This window comes from Aegilops tauschii, chromosome 5 (assembly GCF_002575655.3).
Source record: "Aegilops tauschii subsp. strangulata cultivar AL8/78 chromosome 5, Aet v6.0, whole genome shotgun sequence".
NCBI lineage: Eukaryota > Viridiplantae > Streptophyta > Magnoliopsida > Poales > Poaceae > Aegilops > Aegilops tauschii.
The window spans coordinates 427537621-427557102 of NC_053039.3; the positions used below are offsets into that span (position 1 = coordinate 427537621).

The 19482-nt window shown below is 47.8% G+C and overlaps 2 protein-coding genes and 1 long non-coding RNA gene across 3 annotated transcripts; 1 reads left to right on the forward strand and 2 right to left on the reverse strand.

Annotated features, from left to right (window-relative positions):
- Positions 1–9650: 9650 nt before the first annotated feature.
- On the reverse strand, positions 9651–10941 carry LOC120964038 (uncharacterized). Its single transcript, XM_040388497.1, has one exon. The coding sequence runs from the start codon at positions 10519–10521 to the stop codon at positions 9862–9864; it is 660 nt and encodes a 219-aa protein (XP_040244431.1). The 5' UTR covers positions 10522–10941; the 3' UTR covers positions 9651–9861.
- Positions 10942–12188: 1247 nt separating this feature from the next.
- LOC120964039 (uncharacterized) lies at positions 12189–13233 on the reverse strand. Its single transcript, XM_040388498.2, has one exon. The coding sequence runs from the start codon at positions 13054–13056 to the stop codon at positions 12343–12345; it is 714 nt and encodes a 237-aa protein (XP_040244432.1). The 5' UTR covers positions 13057–13233; the 3' UTR covers positions 12189–12342.
- Positions 13234–16855: 3622 nt separating this feature from the next.
- On the forward strand, positions 16856–18543 carry LOC141022416 (uncharacterized). The gene is made up of 3 exons (XR_012183715.1): positions 16856–17593; positions 17680–18231; positions 18311–18543. It is a non-coding gene; the product is annotated as an uncharacterized lncRNA (long non-coding RNA).
- Positions 18544–19482: the final 939 nt, after the last annotated feature.

Consider the following 19482-nt stretch of genomic DNA (forward strand, 5'->3'; position numbering starts at 1 on the left):
TAGGCTCTTGGTTATCCTTGAATATTACCTTGGGGTGCCTTGGGCATCCCCAAGCTTAGGCTCTTGCCACTCCTTATTCCGTAGTCCATCGAATCTTTACCCAAAACTTGAAAACTTCACAACACAAAACTTAACAGAAAACTCGTGAGCTCCGTTAGCGAAAGAAAACAAAACACCACTTCAAGGTACTGTAATGAACTCATTCTTAATTTATATTGGTGTTAAACCTACTGTATTCCAACTTCTCTATGATTTATAAACTATTTTACTAGCCATAGATTCATCAAAATAAGCAAGCAACACAATGAAAACAGAATCTTTCAAAAACAGAACAGTCTGTAGTAATCTGTAACTAACGCAAACTTCTGGAACTCCAAAAATTCTAAAATAAATTGGTGGACCTTAGGAATTTGTCTAGTAATCATATGCAAAAAGAATCAACTAAATAGCACTCTCCAGTAAAACGTTTTGGCTAATCTCGTGAGCGCTAAAGTTTCTGTTTTTTTACAGCATGATCATAAAGACTTCATCCAAGTCTTCCCAAAGGTTCTACTTGGCACAAACACTAATTAAAACACAAAACCACATCTAAACAGAAACTAGATGGATTATTTATTCCTAAACAGAACCAAAAAGCAATAAAGTAAAATAAAATTGGGTTGCCTCCCAACAAGTGCTAACGTTTAACGCCCCTAGCTAGGCATGATGATTTCAATGATGCTCACATAAAAGATAAGAATTGAAACATAAAGAGAGCATCATGAAGAATATTACTAGCACATTTAAGTCTAACCCACTTCCTATGCTTAGGGATTTTGTGAGCAAACAACTTATGGGAACAATAATCAACTAGCATAGGAAGGCAAAACAAGCATAACTTCAAAACTTTAAGCACATAGAGAGGAAACTTGATATTATTGCAATTCCTACAAGCATATGTTCCTCCCTCATAATAATTTTCAGTAGCATCATGAATGAATTCAACAATATAACCATCACATAAAACATTCTTTTCATGATCTACCAGCATAGAATTTTTATTACTCTCCACATAAGCAAATTTCTTCTCATGAATAGTAGTGGGAGCAAACTCAACAAAATAATTATCATGTGAAGCATAATCCAATTGAAAATTAAAATCATGATGACAAGTTTCATGGTTATGTTTATTCTTTATAGCATACGTGTCATCACAATAATCATCATAAATAGGAGGCATGCTTTCATCATAATAAATTTGCTCATCAAAACTTGGGGGACAAAACATATCATCTTCATCAAACATAGCATCCCCAAGCTTGTGGCTTTGCATATCATTAGAATCATGGATATTCATAGAATTAATACTAACAACATTGCAATCATGCTCATCATTCAAATATTTAGTGCCAAACATTCTAATGCATTCTTCCTCTAGCAATTGAGCACAATTATCGGAATCCTTATTTTCATGGAAGACATTAAAAAGATGAAGCATATGAGGCACCCTCAATTCCATTTTTTTGTAGTTTTCTTTTATAGACTAAACTAGTGATAAAACAAGAAACAAAAAGATTCGATTGCAAGATCTAAAGATATACCTTTAAGCACTCACCTCCCCGGCAATGGCGCCAGAAAAGAGCTTAGTTGACGGGGTGTGAGTGCCGCTTACCTAGCCTCCCCGGCAATGGCGCCAGAAAAGAGCTTGCTGTCTACTACACAACCTTCTTCTTGTAGACATTGTTGGGCCTCCAAGTGCAGAGGTTTGTAGGACAGTAGCAAATTTCCCGCAAGTGGATGACCTAAGGTTTATCAATCCGTGGGAGGCGTAGGATGAAGATGGTCTCTCTCAAACAACCCTGCAACCAAATAACAAAGAGTCTCTTGTGTCCCCAACACACCCAATACAATGGTAAATTGTATAGGTGCACTAGTTCGGCGAAGAGTGATGATACAAGTGCAATATGGATGGTAGATATAGGTTTTTGTAATCTGAAAATATAAAAACAGCAAGGTAACTAATAATAAAAGTGAGCACGAACGGTATTGCAATGATAGGAAACAAGGCCTAAGGTTCATACTTTCACTAGTGCAAGTTCTCTCAACAATAATAACATAATTAGATCATATAACTATCCATCAACATGCAACAAAGAGTCACTTCAAAGTCACTAATAGCGGAGAACAAACGAAGAGATTATGGTAGGGTACGAAACCACCTCAAAGTTATTCTTTCCGATCAATCCATTGGGCTATTCCTATAAGTGTCACAAATAGCCCATAGTTCGTAGTAAAATAACACCTTAAGACACACATCAACCAAAACCCTAATTCACCTAGATACTTCAATGTCACCTCAAGTATCCGTGGGTATGATTATACGATATGCATCACACAATCTCAGATTCATCTATTCAACCAACACAAAGTACCTCAAAGAGTGCCCCAAAGTTTCTACCGGAGAGTCAAGACGAAAATGTGTGCCAACCCCTATGCATAGGTTCATGGGCGGAACCCGCAAGTTGATCACCAAAACATACATCAAGTGAATCAATAGAATAACCCATTGTCACCACGGTTATCCCACGCAAGACATACATCAAGTGTTCTCAAATCATTAAAGACTCAATCCGATAAGACAACTTCAAAGGGAAAACTCAATCCATTACAAGAAAGTAGAGGGGGAGAAACATCATAAGATCCAACTATAATAGCAAAGCTCGCGATACATCAAGATCGTGCCAAATCAAGAACGAGAGAGAGAGAGAGAGAGAGAGAGAGAGAGAGAGAGAGAGAGAGAGATCAAACACATAGCTACTGGTACATACCCTCAGCCCCGAGGGTGAACTACTTCCTCCTCGTCATGGAGAGCGCCGGGATGATGAAGATGGTCACCGGTGAGGGTTCCCCCCTCCGGCAGGATGCCGGAACAGGGTCCCGATTGGTTTTTGGTGGCTACAGAGGCTTGCAGCGGCGGAACTCCCGATCTATTATGTTCTCCGAAGGTTTTAGGGTATATTGGTATATATAGGTGAAAGAAGTACGTCAGGGGAGCCACGAGGGGCCCACAAGGGTGGAGGGCGCGCCCCTGCCTCGTGCCTTCCTTGTTTATTCCCTGGCGTGCACTCCAAGTCCCCTGGATTGCTTCCGTTCCAAAAATCACATTCCCGCAGGTTTCATTCCGTTTGGACTCCGTTTGATATTTCTTTTCTGCGAAACACTTAAACAAGGGAAAAAAACAGAAACTGGCACTGGGCTCTGGGTCAATAGGTTAGTCCCAAAAATAATGTAAAAGTGCATAATAAAGCCCATAAACATCCAAAACAGATAATATAATAGCATGGAACAATAAAAAATTATAGATACGTTGGAGACGTATCAGGAGTCCGTTCCTAGTAGGATTCGCCCCCCCCCCCCCTCCTTCCATCTAACGGAGATGGGAAAGGGGAAAGGAGGGAGAGGGAGAAGGAAAGGGGGGCCGCGCCCCCCACCCCTTGTCCAATTCGGATTGGACTTGTGGGGGAACCTCCTGTGGCAACCTCCCTCTCTCCACTATGGCCCAATAGGCCCATTAACTTTCCCGGGGGGTTCCGGTAACCTCCTGGTACTCCGAAAAAACCCCGATCTTCTTCGGAACCATTCCGGTGTCTGTATATAACCTTCCAATATATCAATCTTTACCTCTCGACCATTTCGAGACTCCTCGTCATGTTCGTGATCTCATCCGGGACTCCGAACAAACTTCGGTCACCAAAACACATAACTCATAATACAAATCGTCATCGAACGTTAAGCGTGTGGACCCTACGGGTTCGAGAACTATGTAGACATGACCGAGACACATTTCCGGTCAGTAACCAATAGCGGAACCTGGATGCTCATATTGGCTCCTACATATTCTATGAAGATCTTTATCGGTCAAACCGCATAACATACGTTGTTCCCTTTGTATTCGGTATGTTACTTGCCCGAGATTCGATCGTCGGTATCATCATACCTAGTTCCATCTCGTTACCGGCAAGTGTCGGGGAACGTAGTAATTTCAAAAAAATTCCTACGCACACACAAGATCATGGTGATGCATAGCAACGACCAAGAGAGTGTTGACCACGTACCCTCGTAGACCGTAAGCGGAAGCATTTTATCAACGCGGTTGATGTAGTCGTACGTCTTCACGATCCGACCGATCCAAGTAACGAACGTACGACACCTCCGAGTTCAGCACACGTTCAGCTCGATGACGTCCCATGAACTCACGATCTAGCAGAGTGTCGAGGGAGAGTTTCGTCAGCACGACGACGTGGTGACGGTGATGATGAAGCTACCGGCGCAGGGCTTCGCCTAAGCACTGCAACGATATGACCGAGGTGGATTATGGTGGAGGGGGGCATCGCACACGGCTAAGAAATCAATGATCAACTTGTGTGTCTATGGGGTGCCCCCTTCCCCCGTATATAAAGGAGTGGAGGAGGGGGAGGGCCGACCCTCTACTATGGCGCGCCCTGGGGAGTCCTACTCCCACCGGGAGTAGGATTCCCCCCCTTCCAAGTAGTAGGAGTAGGAGACAAGGAAGGGGAAGAGAGAAGAGAAGGAAGGAGGGGGCGCCGCCCCTCCCCCTAGTCCAATTCAGACTAGGCCTTGGGGGGCGCGCGGCCTGCCCTAGGCAGCCCCTCTCTCTCTCCCCCCTAAAGCCCAATAAGGCCCATATACTCCCCGACGAATTCCCGTAACTCTCTGGTACTCCGAAAAATACCCAAATCACTCGGAACCTTTCCGATATCCGAATATAGCCTTCCAATATATGAATCTTTACCTCTCGACCATTTCGAGACTCCTCGCCATGTCCGTGATCTCATCCGGGACTCCGAACAAACTTCGGTCATCAAATCACATAACTCATAATACAAATCGTCATCGAACGTTAAGCGTGCTGACCCTACGGGTTCGAGAACTATGTAGACATGACGGAGACATATCTCCGGTCAATAACCAATAGCGGAACCTGGATGCTCATATTGGCTCCTACATATTCCACGAAGATCTTTATCGGTCAAACCGCATAACAACATACGTCATTCCCTTTGTCATCGGTATGTTACTTGCCCGAGATTCGATCATCGGTATCACCATACCTAGTTCAATCTCGTTACCGGCAAGTCTCTTTACTCGTTCTGTAATGCATCATCCCGCAACTAACTCATTAGTCACATTGCTTGCAAGGCTTATAGTGATGTGCATTACCGAGAGGGCCCAGAGATATCTCTCCGATACACAGAGTAACAAATCCTAATCTTGATCTATGCCAACCCAACAAACACCTTCGGAGACACCTGTAGAGCATCTTTATAATCACCCAGTTACGTTGTGACGTTTGATAGCACACAAGGTGTTCCTCCGGTATTCGGGAGTTGCATAATCTCATAGTCTGAGGAATATGTATAAGTCATGAAGAAAGCAATAGCAATAAAACTTAACGATCATTATGCTAAGCTAACGGATGGGTCTTGTCCATCACATCATTCTCCTAATGATGTGATCCCGTTCATCAAATGACAACACATGTCTATGGTCAGGAAACTCAACCATCTTTGATTAACGAGCTAGTCTAGTAGAGGCATACTAGGGACACTTTGTTTTGTCTATGTATTCACATATGTATCAAGTTTCCGGTTAATACAATTCTAGCATGAATAATAAACATTTATCATGATATAAGGAAATATAACAATAACTTTATTATTGCCTCTAGGGCATATTTCCTTCACATTGACCCCAAATATCGAAAGGTGTCCTTCTGAGGCACCACCTGCCCATCAAGGCTAATCTCTCCCTCCTCGCGCCTAGTAATACTGAAACCGCAATTCATGTACTTGATTTTAGTTCTACTAAGCCTAAAACCTTTCGATTCCAAGGTTTGTCTCCATAACTCTAACTTCCTATTGATCCCTGTCCGACTATCGTCAACTAGCACCACATCATCCGCAAGGAGCATACACCATGGGATATCTTCTTGTGTATCCCTTGTGACCTCATCCATCACCAGGGCAAACAGATAAGGGCTCAAAGCTGACCTCTGATGCAGTCCTATCTTAACCGGAAGTCATCAGTGTCGATATCACTTGTTCGAACACTTATCACAACATTATCGTACATGTCTTGATGAGGGTAATGTACTTTGCTGGGACTTTGTGTTTCTCCAAGGCCTACCACATGACATTCTGCGGTATCTTATCATAGGCCTTTTCCAAGTCAATGAACACGCAAGTCCTTTTCAGCTGGGACTTTGCTTGAACTTCTCCTTTTTCAGAAGGAATCGAGAGAGAGTTTTCAACCCAAAGCTATCTCATGCATGGCAGCATTTGGAGAGTCAGTTCGCGTGCTTGTCCAGCCTCGATCAGCTCCATGAGGTGACAATCTTTCCCTTCACTAGATTTCATGATTTTAACACTGCTTGCCGCCTTGAAGGATGACGAGACTTCAGAGTTATCATTCAAAAAATGAGACTTCATAGCTGCTACTGTGATGTGCCCGCGAACATGTTTTTCAGTTAAGGAAGGAGCAACGATGATCGAATGCAATCTTCGTCCCCAAACTAAGCCCGGCCGCGGTACCGAAATTGCAGAAGACAGTTTAACAGGAAGAGTTGGATGAGGTACAGGGGGTTGCAGCTTCAGAGTTGATCTGCAAGTAAGGCAACACTCTGAATCTGACTGGTGAGAGCTCTGTGTAAGGTTCATGTGTTGCAATTCAGCAGTGTTTTCCTGCTCTGGGTTTCGGAGTGGACAACGCGGCAGCTGTTGCGTCAAAGCAATCGATGGGCTTGAGTGCATGGAAATGCGGATGAAGTTCTTGTACTACAATACAACATATGCCAATGTGCCTACCATTGACTTGTATCTGAGACCATGTCCCAAGGCGAAGACTTTGGTCAAGTCCACGTACCGGTGGAGTGGGTAAACGACGACCTGTCGGTCCCTCCTGCAGGGTCTGACATGGCAAAAGCTATGAAATGACGTATCAATTTCTTTGCGAAAATCACTTGATCAAACAAACTGAACGACTGGACAGCAGACCAACCATTAGAAAAACGTTGACGATTTCTTACTTGCACGTTTTGTCTTATCCTTTTAAGATTAGGAATACATATTCTGTTCAAGTGTTCAATTAAGCACATAAGCTATGCCGCTGCACTCTTGTTAGTCAGATAATAAGAAAAAACATTATCAAGGAAAGATAGACGCTCTCCCTAAACTACACTTCTGATCCAATGAACCCTCCGACCTGTTTCTAATACGGTTTCGGCTACGTGGAAGTTGGTTTTGTCCATGTGGCATCCACATCACTTAGTTTTGCACGCATGGGTGCCACATCATCATGACCATCTGCATTGTTTCTTTTTTAGTTTTAACAAATAAATTCAAAATATCCTAACTTGCTAAAACCCCCTCATGCTAAATGATGCTAGTTGAAATAATAATATTTTGTGCAGCTGCTCATTCTTCCTGTGCAATCTAGTATTAAAATGGATCGGACCATGCTACCCAGTCAGACATGAGGCCACTCGGTATAGGATCATTTGGCCGGCTCCATGTTCCTGCTCAGAAAAGTGGGGCCAGCAAGGACCAGGTGTGGGTCCGAGCTGGCCGGCCCAACCATCAAGCCATATGGCCGCACGTAGATTGCAGCGCGTAAGGACCTCCCATAACAGCTTCTTAGTTGTGAGATATGTGTTGTGCAATTTCGATCGCTGCGGTTGACTAATTGCTTGGCTTGGACCTTTACGTTGCTTCTGGCGAACTTTTTGGTATGGGCTTTGTCGCCGGTCACTTGCTCGGAAAGAAATACAAATGATGTTGTGTGTTGTATCTTTTGTTTGCCTTGTCAACGCATTGTGATGGTTTTTGTCTGGTTTTGTGTTATTTAACAAGTACTGTGCCTTGTTTAGAAAACCAATTGTTAGTAAAATTTGCAGTTTAGGACATATGATGATGTGAGAGAATAAATAAGGAGGCATGGCAAAGTTGTAGGTAAAATCACCCAACACCTCTATAAGTCTCCAACACAAGCTCTTGGATGAAAATAGAAAATGAACTTGTATATTTTCTCAACTTCTATTGGGCAATTTGAGCACAGTCTACTCTATTGGAGTAGTTGTATATGACAAATTTTTTTATTGATGATATGACTAATTTTATCAAGAAGACAAGACAACACAAGTGTGTTGGAGATGCCCTAATGGGACTGTGGGGTGTATAGGAGAAAACATAGTTGTGTGGCCAAGCTAGGCAATGTTGTTCATCTAAATAAATGGCTGATATCTCTCTCCACTCGGGCGACTCGGGTGGCTCCCCAACCCTAGCCGCCGTCGGGGCCTAGCCCATCTTTCTCCCCTCCTCCCGCCGCCGCCGGAGGACGCCGCCAGCTTGCGCCCGGAGGCCGACGACGGTGGCGGGGGCTCTTCCTCCCTCCCGCGTCTCAGGAGTGGCGGGGCCCCAACATGCGTGGAGGCGCGGCCGATCTAGAAGCGACGACGTTGGCTTCGACGGCGGCGGCGGTCGGCCCTGCCTCGGGCCATGGGCAGCGGCTGTGGCGGCTGGCCTGGATCGGGCGGCGGCGCGATGCGGTCTTCGGCGGCATGTCATCTGGCTTTAGATCGACGGCGGCGTCGAGGGCCTGGTGGACTGCTTGGCGGCACCCATGGCAGATCTGTTTTGGCCGGTGTAGCCAGTGGTGGTGGTCATCTTCTTCGTCGGGGGTGGCCGGCCAGAAGATTGGTGATCGGATCTCGAGATCCATCATCTAGTCCCGGCTGCGAGTTGGGGAGACATGGTTGCCGGTGAAAACCGAGCCGACGGCAGACGATGGCGGCGTTCTACGCCGTTACCTTAATGAAAGCATCGTCGTGTAACTACTGTCGACCCACTAGTGCTACTCCGGGGGAAACCCTACGATCTGGTGTTCCAGATCGGACGATGGCGACACTGCGGTGTCGTTTCTCTCTTGGGAGCATCGTTTGTGGAGCAGCGCTGGAAGTCAGAGGCAGGAGGTGGAGCGGCTTCATCTTGCACGGAGTTTCGGTGGAGATGTCAAGTCATGCCTGACCGACAGGTGCTACGCTTTGTCATGTCTGGTCGGCAGGTGCTACGCACGACAGATCTTTCAAAGACTTCAAGCTGTGTCGGCTGATGGTACTTGACAGCATGGCGCTGAGGTGTATCAGTGGCGACCGCGACGTGCTCAGCTGTTTGCGTGCAGGGAGGAGGTGCCGTTGGGCGCCGTGGTGGCGTCGACGATAGCTAGACCGAGCAAGGTTGATGCATCAGTACAGTTCTGAAGATGGAGCGGTGGCAGTTGGCGGCGGCGGCCTCTGAGAGCATGTCGGACCAGTGTGTGCCCCAGACCCGGCAAGTGGCTAGGTTGGGGTCTCAGGTCTTAGATGTTAGGCTTGGCTGCGATGTCTGTTTGGTATTAGGCCCAGGCTATCTGCGCCCCTTCATCAACTGGATAGGTGTAGCGACAGTTTGTTGCTTAGACGGCTACTTTAGTCTTACTGTTGTATGACTTTGTAAGGTCTTGTGAAAATAATTAATAAACTGGCCGTATGCATCGGCCAGATGCAGAGACCGGGGGTCATCCTCCTTTTCTAAAAATAATATAAATAAATGGCTTACATAGGTAGAAATAAACCTAGCCAAACAGTGTAGGCCGAAAATCGATTTTTTCGAACTATATATAAAATCATTTTTTGACCAATACATACTGCTCGAATTTAATAACCTAATTAACATCCACTAGTAGCATAATTTCAGCATGATTTGTACATTTTTTTAGGGGAGCATTTGTACATGGCATGATCAAAGAGAATGTAACGTCAAAGCCCAATCAACTAGTTCTGCCCTTTCCATTAGCCTGCCCAGCAACGGAGAACTCGACGGGATAGCCCATCACCGCACCGGCCGGTGCCGGCGCCGCCGCCAGTGGCACCTTCCCCTTGTCGGCGACACCACCACAGCAGGAATCACCAGTGCCACTCGCGGCGTCCTCCACGGCCTTCCCGCCTTTCCCTTCACCACGTGGCACCGCCGCGCCGTCGAGCCTCTTGACGGTTATGTTGACGATGCCGTTGCGGTTCCTCGTTAAGGACTTAGCGTCGAACAGCCGGTAGCTGAGGCAATGCAGGTGGCCTGGCGGACCGACGCTGAAGTCGGCGACCGCCACGCTCGCCTCCGCCACGGACTCCCGCCGGCGGCAGATCACCACGTCGATCGCCTTCTCGTGCCCCGGCACCGTCACGCGGACCGCCTCGCCCCAGTAGGGGTACCCGTTGCAGTCGCCCTTCTCGCTGTTGACGCCGGTGGACGCCTTCGACTTGCCCGCGCGCACCTCGGCGTACGCCCCGCGGTCCAGCGGGCGGCGCCAGCGGTCCCCGATGACGACCTCCTCCGCGGAAAGCACGGTCACCTCCACGGTAAACGACGACGACGACGACGTCTCCGCGGCGAACTCGTCCTTGGGCGGCAGTGGTGTACCCTTGAGCTCCATGGCTGGTGGTTGCAGCGATGAGTTGGATCGATCGGTGCGCGCGCGCGTGTGGATCGCAGAGACGGGAGGTCGGGGTAGCTTATGGATGGAGAGCAGGAGACGCGTGCGCTTACTCTGGGCCGAGATCAGGGTCAAGTCGGGAACCTAGGCTGTATGTATCTAGGTTTTGATCAGATTTCCCCGTTTGTACAGATTTGGTTCTCCGACGATCGACCGGATTTGTTTCCCAAGATAGCAGGACAGACGTTCTTCACGTCGTTTATATAGGGCAAAACACGCGTTTCGTTCGGACAGAATAATAAATAAATAAAGGATATAAAGCATGTACCGTGAACGCAACAGTTGAACGTACCGCTAACGCGCAAACACATTTTTGGTACAACTTACGTGGAAGACGCCATTGTGCTAATCTGATGCAAAACGCACGGAACTCCCTCGTCGTTGCACTGCGGGCGAAGGAACTAGGAACATAGTATAATCAAATAAAATAAAAATGGTAGAACACCTGTTTTATTTAACCTCTGGAACACGTATGTTCAAAATCCTAACACAGATGCCAAGCGCTTCAACATCCTAATACGTACAATGAGGTCGATCATCGCCACATCCGCATCCAGCTCGTCCATCTTCATGGGAAACATCTTGGTATCCTCTGAACAGAGCGGTCGTGAGTTCAACCTTCCTCTCTTCGACCTTGGTTTTCTTCTCTTTGAGTTAGGTTCATCTTCCCGCCGGTCGCCGTCATCAAGATGTTGAACCACTCCGCCTTCCTTTTCTCCTTCACGTCATAGTGCTTGACACATGCTTTCTTCTTTTTCGACAAGATGTCCTCGAACCTCTTCGTCTTGGCCACCATATCTTCTTGCATCAACTTCCCCTTCTCCCACTTCTCACACCAGAATCCCCTTCTAGGCTTCTTGGATGGCTATTTTTGTTGAGTCTGTTGGATCACCCACTCAAGTTGCACGGACAGGAGGGCTATCAGAACAAGACATTATCAAAAACTTGCATATCCGGCCAAATGACCAACACATAGAGCATATCCAACCAACAAGTTGCAACGTGCAAGGACCTCGCATAACAACTCCTTGGTTGTGAGATCTGTGCAATGTTGTCGATGCAGCTCAGCACAACGGTGTGTGTTCTATCTTTTGTATGCCAGGACAACACATTGTGATGATTTTTGTCCGGTTTTCTGCTAATTAACAAGTATTGTGCCTTGTTTAGAAAAAACAAAAAATAGTTGGTAAATTTACAATTTAGGACATATGATGATGTGAGATAATAAATGAGGAGAGAGGGCAAAGTTCTAGGTAAATCAACCAACAACTCTTACACAAGTTTCGGGTTAAAATAGAAAACAAACTTGTATGTTCTCTCAACTTATGTTGGGCAATTTGGGCACAATCTACTCTATAGGAGTAGTTGTAAATGATAAATTTTCGATTGATGATAATGACTAGTTTTGTCGACAAGACAACACAAGTCTGTTGAGATGCCATAATGGGACTATGGGAAGAGGGGAGAGAAAAGAGGGTGAATCCACGTGTGCAAAATTTAGTTGTGTGGATGCCACATCGGCAAAACTTGTTGGTTTGGAGCTTTGTTCATAATTATTCATCTAAATAAACTGCTTATAGGTAGAAAATAAACCTAGCCAAACAATATAGGTGGAAAATAGGATTTTCGAACAATATATAAAACCATTTTTTGACCAATACATACTGCTCGGATTTAACCTAATTAACATCCTGATGACTAGTAGCACAATTTCAGCATGATTTGTACATATGGCATGATCAAGAAGAATGTAATGCCACTCTATACGGAGCCCTTTCCATTAGCCTGTCCAGCAGCGGAGAACTCGACGGGATAGCCTATCACCGCACCGGCCGGTGCCGCCCTCGTCGCCGCGGCGGACACCTTCCCCTCCTCGGCGACACCACCACAGCAGGAATCACCAGTGCCACTCGCGGCCTCCTCCACGGCTTTCCCGCCTTTCCCTCTGGCCTGCGCGCCGTCGAGCCTCTTGACAGTGATGTTGACGATGCCGTTGCGTCTCTTCGTCACCGACCCGGTGTCTAATAGCCGATAGCTGAGGCAATGCAGGTGGCCCGGCGGGCCGACGCTGAAGTCGGCGACGGGCACCCTCGCCGCGGCCACGGAGTCCGTCGAGCCGTCGCCGCTCTGGCGGCAGATCACCACGTGGATGACCGGCACGCCCGCGGGGAGCGTGACCCGCACCGCCTCGCCCCAGTAGGGGTACCCGTTGCAGTCGCCGTCCTCATCGTTGATTCCGGTGCGCGGGGCTGGCTTGTCCGTATACAACCCCCCGTCCGGCCTTTCCACGTGCACCACGGCGTAGGCGCCGCGGTCCAGCGGGCAGCGCAGGAGCTCCCTGAGGACGACCTCCTCCGCTGACAGCACGGTCACCTCCAGGGTCGTCGGCTCCGCGGTGAACTGGTCCTTGGGCGGCACTGCTATCCCCTCGCCGTGCCGGCCTTTCCCGCCTCGCTCGTAGCTCGCCGCGCTCATCCCCACGCGCTCGCCGTGCGGCCCGGGCGCGGCCCCGCCTCGACCCGAGCTCGCCGCGGCCCCGCGGCTCCGTCCCGAGCTCGTTGTGCCGCGCGCGCGCGCCCCTGCCCTGTCCCACGCGCGCCACAGCTCCGCCCCGAGCTCGCCGTGCCGCCCCGCGTGCGCCACCGCCTCGCCCCGAGTTCGCCGTGCGGCCCGGGCGCGCCCCCGCCCCGACCCAGCTCGCCGCGGCCCCGCCGCGCACGCGCCGCTGCTCCACCCCGAGCTCGTCGTGCTGCGCGCGCGCACCCAAGCCCCGTCCCGAGCTCGCCGCCGCACCGCCCGAGCGCGCCGCCGCCGCGCGCCCCTGCCTCAACCCGAGCTCGCCAGTCCCGCCCCGCCCCGCGCGCACCGCAGCTGCGTCCTGCGCCGGTGGCATCACCGCTGGCCTCGCAGGCCGCGCGGTAGCTCTGGTCTCACTGATTTGTGGGCCAGAGGGCGGACGGGAGCGGACGAGAGGCGCGAGGAGAGCATCCGTCGTATGTCCGTTCGGGAGCATTCGTGGCTCAAGTTTGATCTAGTTTTGGGGTTGAGCCGGACAAAAGCGGACGCGAACGGACGTGCTAGTCCATTTAGGTGTGCCCGTTGGACCAGATTTTGTCCCATACGGACAAAGCCGGACAAGATGAGGCTCTGCGGTGGAGTTGGCCTAAGCGTATGGCGACTGCATGGGAGACAAACGTACCGTCAACGACCCTTATTCGCTCATACAAAATATATTTGGTTGTACAACTTCATTATTACGTGGAAGGTGCAATTGCTTGTCTTTTTTCTAGAAAACTTATGATTTATTCATCACTAGCTAAGGTAGTATAAAAACATCAAAAGTAAAAATTACATTGAGATTCTTAGACCAACCTAACTAGGATTACAAGCCCAAAAGCGCCGCCGCCTTCGGCCCTCCATCATCGAAACCAGACAAATCTTGTTGTATTTAGAAAGCCGGAAAGTCATTGTGCCAAGGTCCCAGAGAACCAGCGCACCAGAAAACAACCGCCGTCAATGAAGAGAAGCGTATATCAAAAGGATCCAACCTGTAGACACACGAAGGTAGAAGAATAAAGATCGGATCCAAGCGGATCCACTAAAGACGAACGCCGACCGAATCCCGTGAGATTCGTCGGAGACAAAACTCCACACGCCCTCTGATGCTAGAAGCACCACGAGACGGGGGCTAAGCGAAGAGAATCTCATTCCATCTTCAAGAAGCTGTCCTCACCTTTTGCCTTCATGGGTAGACTCTATCAAAACTCAAAGAAACAACTAAAAACGGAGCCCTACTGTTGGCAAGGACCGGGATCCACCGCATTTCCATGAATTTTATTTGGCCAGCAATGGGAAAACAACGACGATGTAGCCATTTATTAAAGGAAAAGGGGGTGAGAAATTGTTGAATCTCCATCATCTCCTGGTGATCTAGCATTGGTGGCCATTAGGGGTGGTCTTTTGTGTTGGAACACCAAAATTTGTGTCATTGTGTAAACATAAAAGGCTAATGACATGGTCAATTGGTCATCTAATTACCCCTTTCTATCTGATGACTTGTTGAAATTTTTCATGCATATTGTGTGTTTTGACATGGAGTCACCCCCCTCCTCTTGTTTTGATCACGCTCCGCCACTGCTTCAACTGGAGTCTTTATGTGCCAACCAATTGGATCCGTAACTCCGGAACCACTTCACTAGTCTTGGCAAGTTGTTCTTCCTCTAGGTCTATCCATTCCCAAGCAACTGGCTCTCGAGTATTACTGTCATCAAGTTTTTCTATCTCCATCATAAAGATAGCGGGTATAAGTCAAAAGGTTAACTCGCTTATTCGAATTTGCTCTTTCATTATTACCGTAACTTTTTGTGTGCTTGATATAAAGTTTTGATTACAAGACTTTCCTTATGAACTGATAGCAAACGAAGTTTCTAAAATGATGCATGGTTGGCGAGTGGGGTGAATAGGATCACAGCGGCCCGAAGAAAAACTGATGTCTCCACTCTCCACTCTGTCTATTATAGCGCCTCTCTGAAGCCTTCCTATTAGCGTATGCATAAATGCATAATGCATGAAAATGTTGTTTGAAAGGTATCTTCGACTGAAGTTGGTATCTGTTATCAGCTGGCGTTATGTCTTGCATTTTAAGGGTCTGACAGGTGGACGCCGAAGAATGCAAGAGCAGTGTTCGCCCTGGTTTTGCTCTTTTACCTTTCTTCTATTTTCTTTTGGTAGCTGTTGTAAAACATTATTGTTTTTGTTAAACGAAACCAGGGAGGGAGCTATTTTTATTAAAAGAAAATTAATTGGCTGTGGATATCTCTGAGTTGAACTTCCCCTGTTTCAGCCAACACCAACGATGTGCTCGCGAACATGTTCCAGTCAAGAAGGAGAAATGATGATCGAACTCAATCTCCATCCCAGGGATATCGCAGATGACGGTTTTAACATGAAGTGTTGGGTGTGGCGTAGGGGGGGTTGAAATGCAGCTTCAGAGATGATCTGCGAGTAGGGCAGCAATCTGAATCTAACCGGTGAGAGCTTGGTGTAAACTGCATGGTGTGCAATTCAGTGGTCTTTTCTTGCTCTGAATCCAGGAGTAGACGACGCAGACGACGCGACCGCTGTTTCGTCAGAGCGATGGGTTTTTTTTTGTTGGTAGCTTACCAAGCCGGCCACTTGGTAAAGCGATGGGGTTTCAGTGCGCGGAAACGCGGATGAAGTTCTATGTAAACAACACATGCTAATTGGCCAAGAGCTACGTATGTGCCTACCGTTGACTGATATCCAAGGCCATGTTCCCCAAGCAAAGACTTTTTATGGTCCAAGTCCACGGGTGGAGTTAGCCAGTTGGCTAAAGGCAAATTTGACAATTTTGACCTCTGGACAAAATCAATTCACAGAATGAACTGCCCGTAAAACTATTTCACACCCCTGACCCTTTTGTGTAGCGTCCGCCACGCCGGCGCCACACCCTACGGTGCAGCGCCTAGCTCGGGGGCGTTGCACCTCTGTCCACCGTGGCAGCCCTAGGCGCCGCATCCCGCAATGCAGCGCCTCCGAGCTAGGCGCCACACGTGTAATGTGCAGCGCCTAGCCCTCGGGCGTTGCACATTGACTTAGATGCAGCCGCCGCGCGCTAGGCCTCCCGCACCCACCCCATTCTTCAGCAGTTACAGAAGCATCGTTGCGGCGGCTGGCTCCTCTCCCCCTCTTAATCCCATCTTCAAAAATCTTCAGATCTGACGATTTGGCCCGTGGACTCTTTCACCAATCCATCCTAGAAGGTACTTTTCTCCGATCCCCTTCTTTCTATCCATAGCATGTACGCTATTTCGGAGATTTGGGGAACCCTTGTTTGAATCTTGCATGTATTAGATTTGGGGAACTTTTGTTTGAATCTTGCATGTATTAGATTTGGGAAACTTTTGTTTGAATCTTGCATGTATTAGATTTGGGGAACCCTTGTTAGATTACAATGTGGTTTGGATAGATAGGTTGACATGTTATTTATATAGTTTGGATACATAGGTTGACATGTTATTTATATGGAAAAGATATTTGTATTGAATCTTGCATGAAGTAGGCCTAGTTTAGTTTATTGAAATTATATTTGTATTGGCAAGAATGCTTTGGATACATATGCTTTGAATTTTGCATCTAGTAGGCCTACTTTAGTTTTTTTGAATTGAAAAGATAATCGTGTTGACAAGAATGCTTTGGTGAAATTGTTAGGATGGTTTGGCTTCTCGATGATCATTGGGAAAAACAACACCGGTCGTATGCTATGTCGGTGGAGCAGCGGGTAATACTGAAAGTGGCCGGTGTTATGAATTTCGTATTTTTTTCAAACACAAATGCCCCATATGTAATGTTATGATTTGTTTGTTTGTAGGAGCTTGCACCTCTGAAGCTTCGGTCTCACGGGGTCACCCTTGGATGGATGCGCTATGATGAGCGGTACACACCGTATGTAAGGGAGGCAGGACTTCTCCCTTTCATTCAGTTGGTCCGCCGGTCGACGCCACCCAACAATGCTGCAGCACTCACCGTGCTTATTGATCATTGGAGGCCGGAGACACACACTTTCCATCTTCGGACCGGGGAGATGACCGTGACGCTCCAGGATATTGCTATGATCACCGGTCTTCCTATCGATGGGAATCCTTTATGTATGAACACCGATTCTGATGGGTGGCGCGCGCAGATGCATGCCCTTATCGGTATGGTTCCTCCGGAGCCTCGGGAACCAGAAGCAGAAGACAAGAAGAAGGAAAGAGTCGCAGTCGGCGCTACTTTCACGTGGATATCATCGAACTTCAGTACTTGCCCTGAGGATGCTAATGAGGACATGCTGAAGACATATGCTCGTGTCTACATGTGGTATGTGATATCTAGGACTATGTTTGCTGATGGCACAGGCAAGAATGCTCCATGGATGTGGCTGAAGGCGTTGACCGTCTTCGATAGCAAATGGAGTTGGGGTTCGGCGACACTGGCTTACTTGTATCGACAGGTATGAAGTTGTTTCCTTTTCACTTCATTGATACATTATCAATGCGCTCTTGCGGCAAATTTGGCCATGTTCTCTTTTATGTGCAGTTGGACGAAGCCTGTTGTAGGCACACTGGAGGTATTGGTGTTTGTCTGCTCGCACTTTCCATATGAAGCTGGGAGCGTTTTCCGGTTGGACGACCGAAGACCGTAAAGTACAAGGATTGGGACGACAAAGACGACCCACTACGGCTTCCCACTTGGGCTTACAAGTGGGATGTGTTAAATGAGACGACGGATGATCCCTCGGTCATGTACAAGTTGTACAAGAGCGAGCTGGACGCGATCACGCCTGAGCAGGTGAACCGACATTGCATAAGTGATTATCATGCTTGTATCGTAACTCGATATCAATTTTGCATTCAATCCCATTTTGCAAGTGGAATGAGAGCCGTATGGAAAAGGAGAGAGTTTTGGTAACCCTATGGAGTTCAGGCTGAATCCGATGTGCACTAGGGATAGGGATCTCTGGCATATGCGGTGCCCACTGATATGCAACTGGGCGGTTGAGCTTCACCTGCCACATCGGGTGTTCCGCCAGTTTGGTTTGTTCCAGCCACACCCGCCGGAGTGGGAGGACACGGACAAGTTGCTACACGCGTAAGACATAATTAACCTTGAGCACTTAGCAGCTTCTCGACGGTTTCGATGATGCTAATATTCTGTTTCTAACTTGCAGGTTGGATAGGAAAAAACAGCGGAAGATCAAGGATTGGGCCAACCATCACAGGAAGTATGTTGTGCAGTTCGCTCTTAGTGTGGAGCAAGCAAGGGCTGGAAAACGAGCCCAGCTTCGTGAGCACTGCCCGATCGCGTTCAACAACTATCTCACATGGTTTCTTGCAAGTACCCGCGTGGAGGTATGCAAGCCGGCGTATGCTGAGGAGATTCTGGAAGAACCCACCGTTTTTGATGAGGTAGCCCAGCACCAGTACAACGCATTAGTCAGGAAAGGCAACTCAGTGATCCCTTCAGCTCCAATAATGAACTTTGTGGTTTGCCCTTTTTGCTTTTACATTCGCACTATTCACATCTTCGCTTGCCTAACACTTTGATACCGTTTCTGTTCCTAGCGTGCCCAGATCAAGAAAGCAGCTGATGAGACCGAGACTATTCTGGAAACAACCCCGGCTGGCAAAAGCGATGGGGAAGGTGCACTTCGAGCATTCATTAAGGTTCACATCTCCTTCAAACTAGGACTTAACATATGTTGCTACGTTCCATGTCTCATTCACTTGTACATGTTGCAGCGCCAGGGCCAAAAGTTAAGGCGGCTATCAAACCTTTTCGGTTGTCGTGACCCCGAGTATGTATCACCAGAACGGTCTAGGTCGGCGACACCATCAGATCCCGCTTCGGGGCAGGGCCATGGTGAACCTTTGGAGGATGAGGATGTGGGTGTGGTCACCCAAGAGGTATGGCATGACGATATATATCCATTTGTTGATGCATTGCTAACTATATCCTCACACACGGTCTTTCCATATCTTCTGTTGATGCATAGGTTGCTGATGATATGACCGTGGGGACGTACCAGGCTCGGTCTGCATACGAGTTGAAGCCTAGGAAGGGAATCAACAAGTACACACCTGAAGACTTCACCCATCGTTTGTGGTTCCTCCTGGCTCTTTCACTTCGTACTTCCACTCTTCGTTGTCATATAATATAGCTTCTTCTGAGTCCACCTTCCGTGATTGAAATACCAACCATTCATCAACTTTGGGTGGGAACTTGTACTTGTACTTCCGTGGGTTCTCACCCGCTATCTGTGCATCGGTTTCCATCGAGTACTTTACAAAGTACGCATTCATCTTGTCAAATGTGTATTGAACTATTGCCGTCACGGGTAAT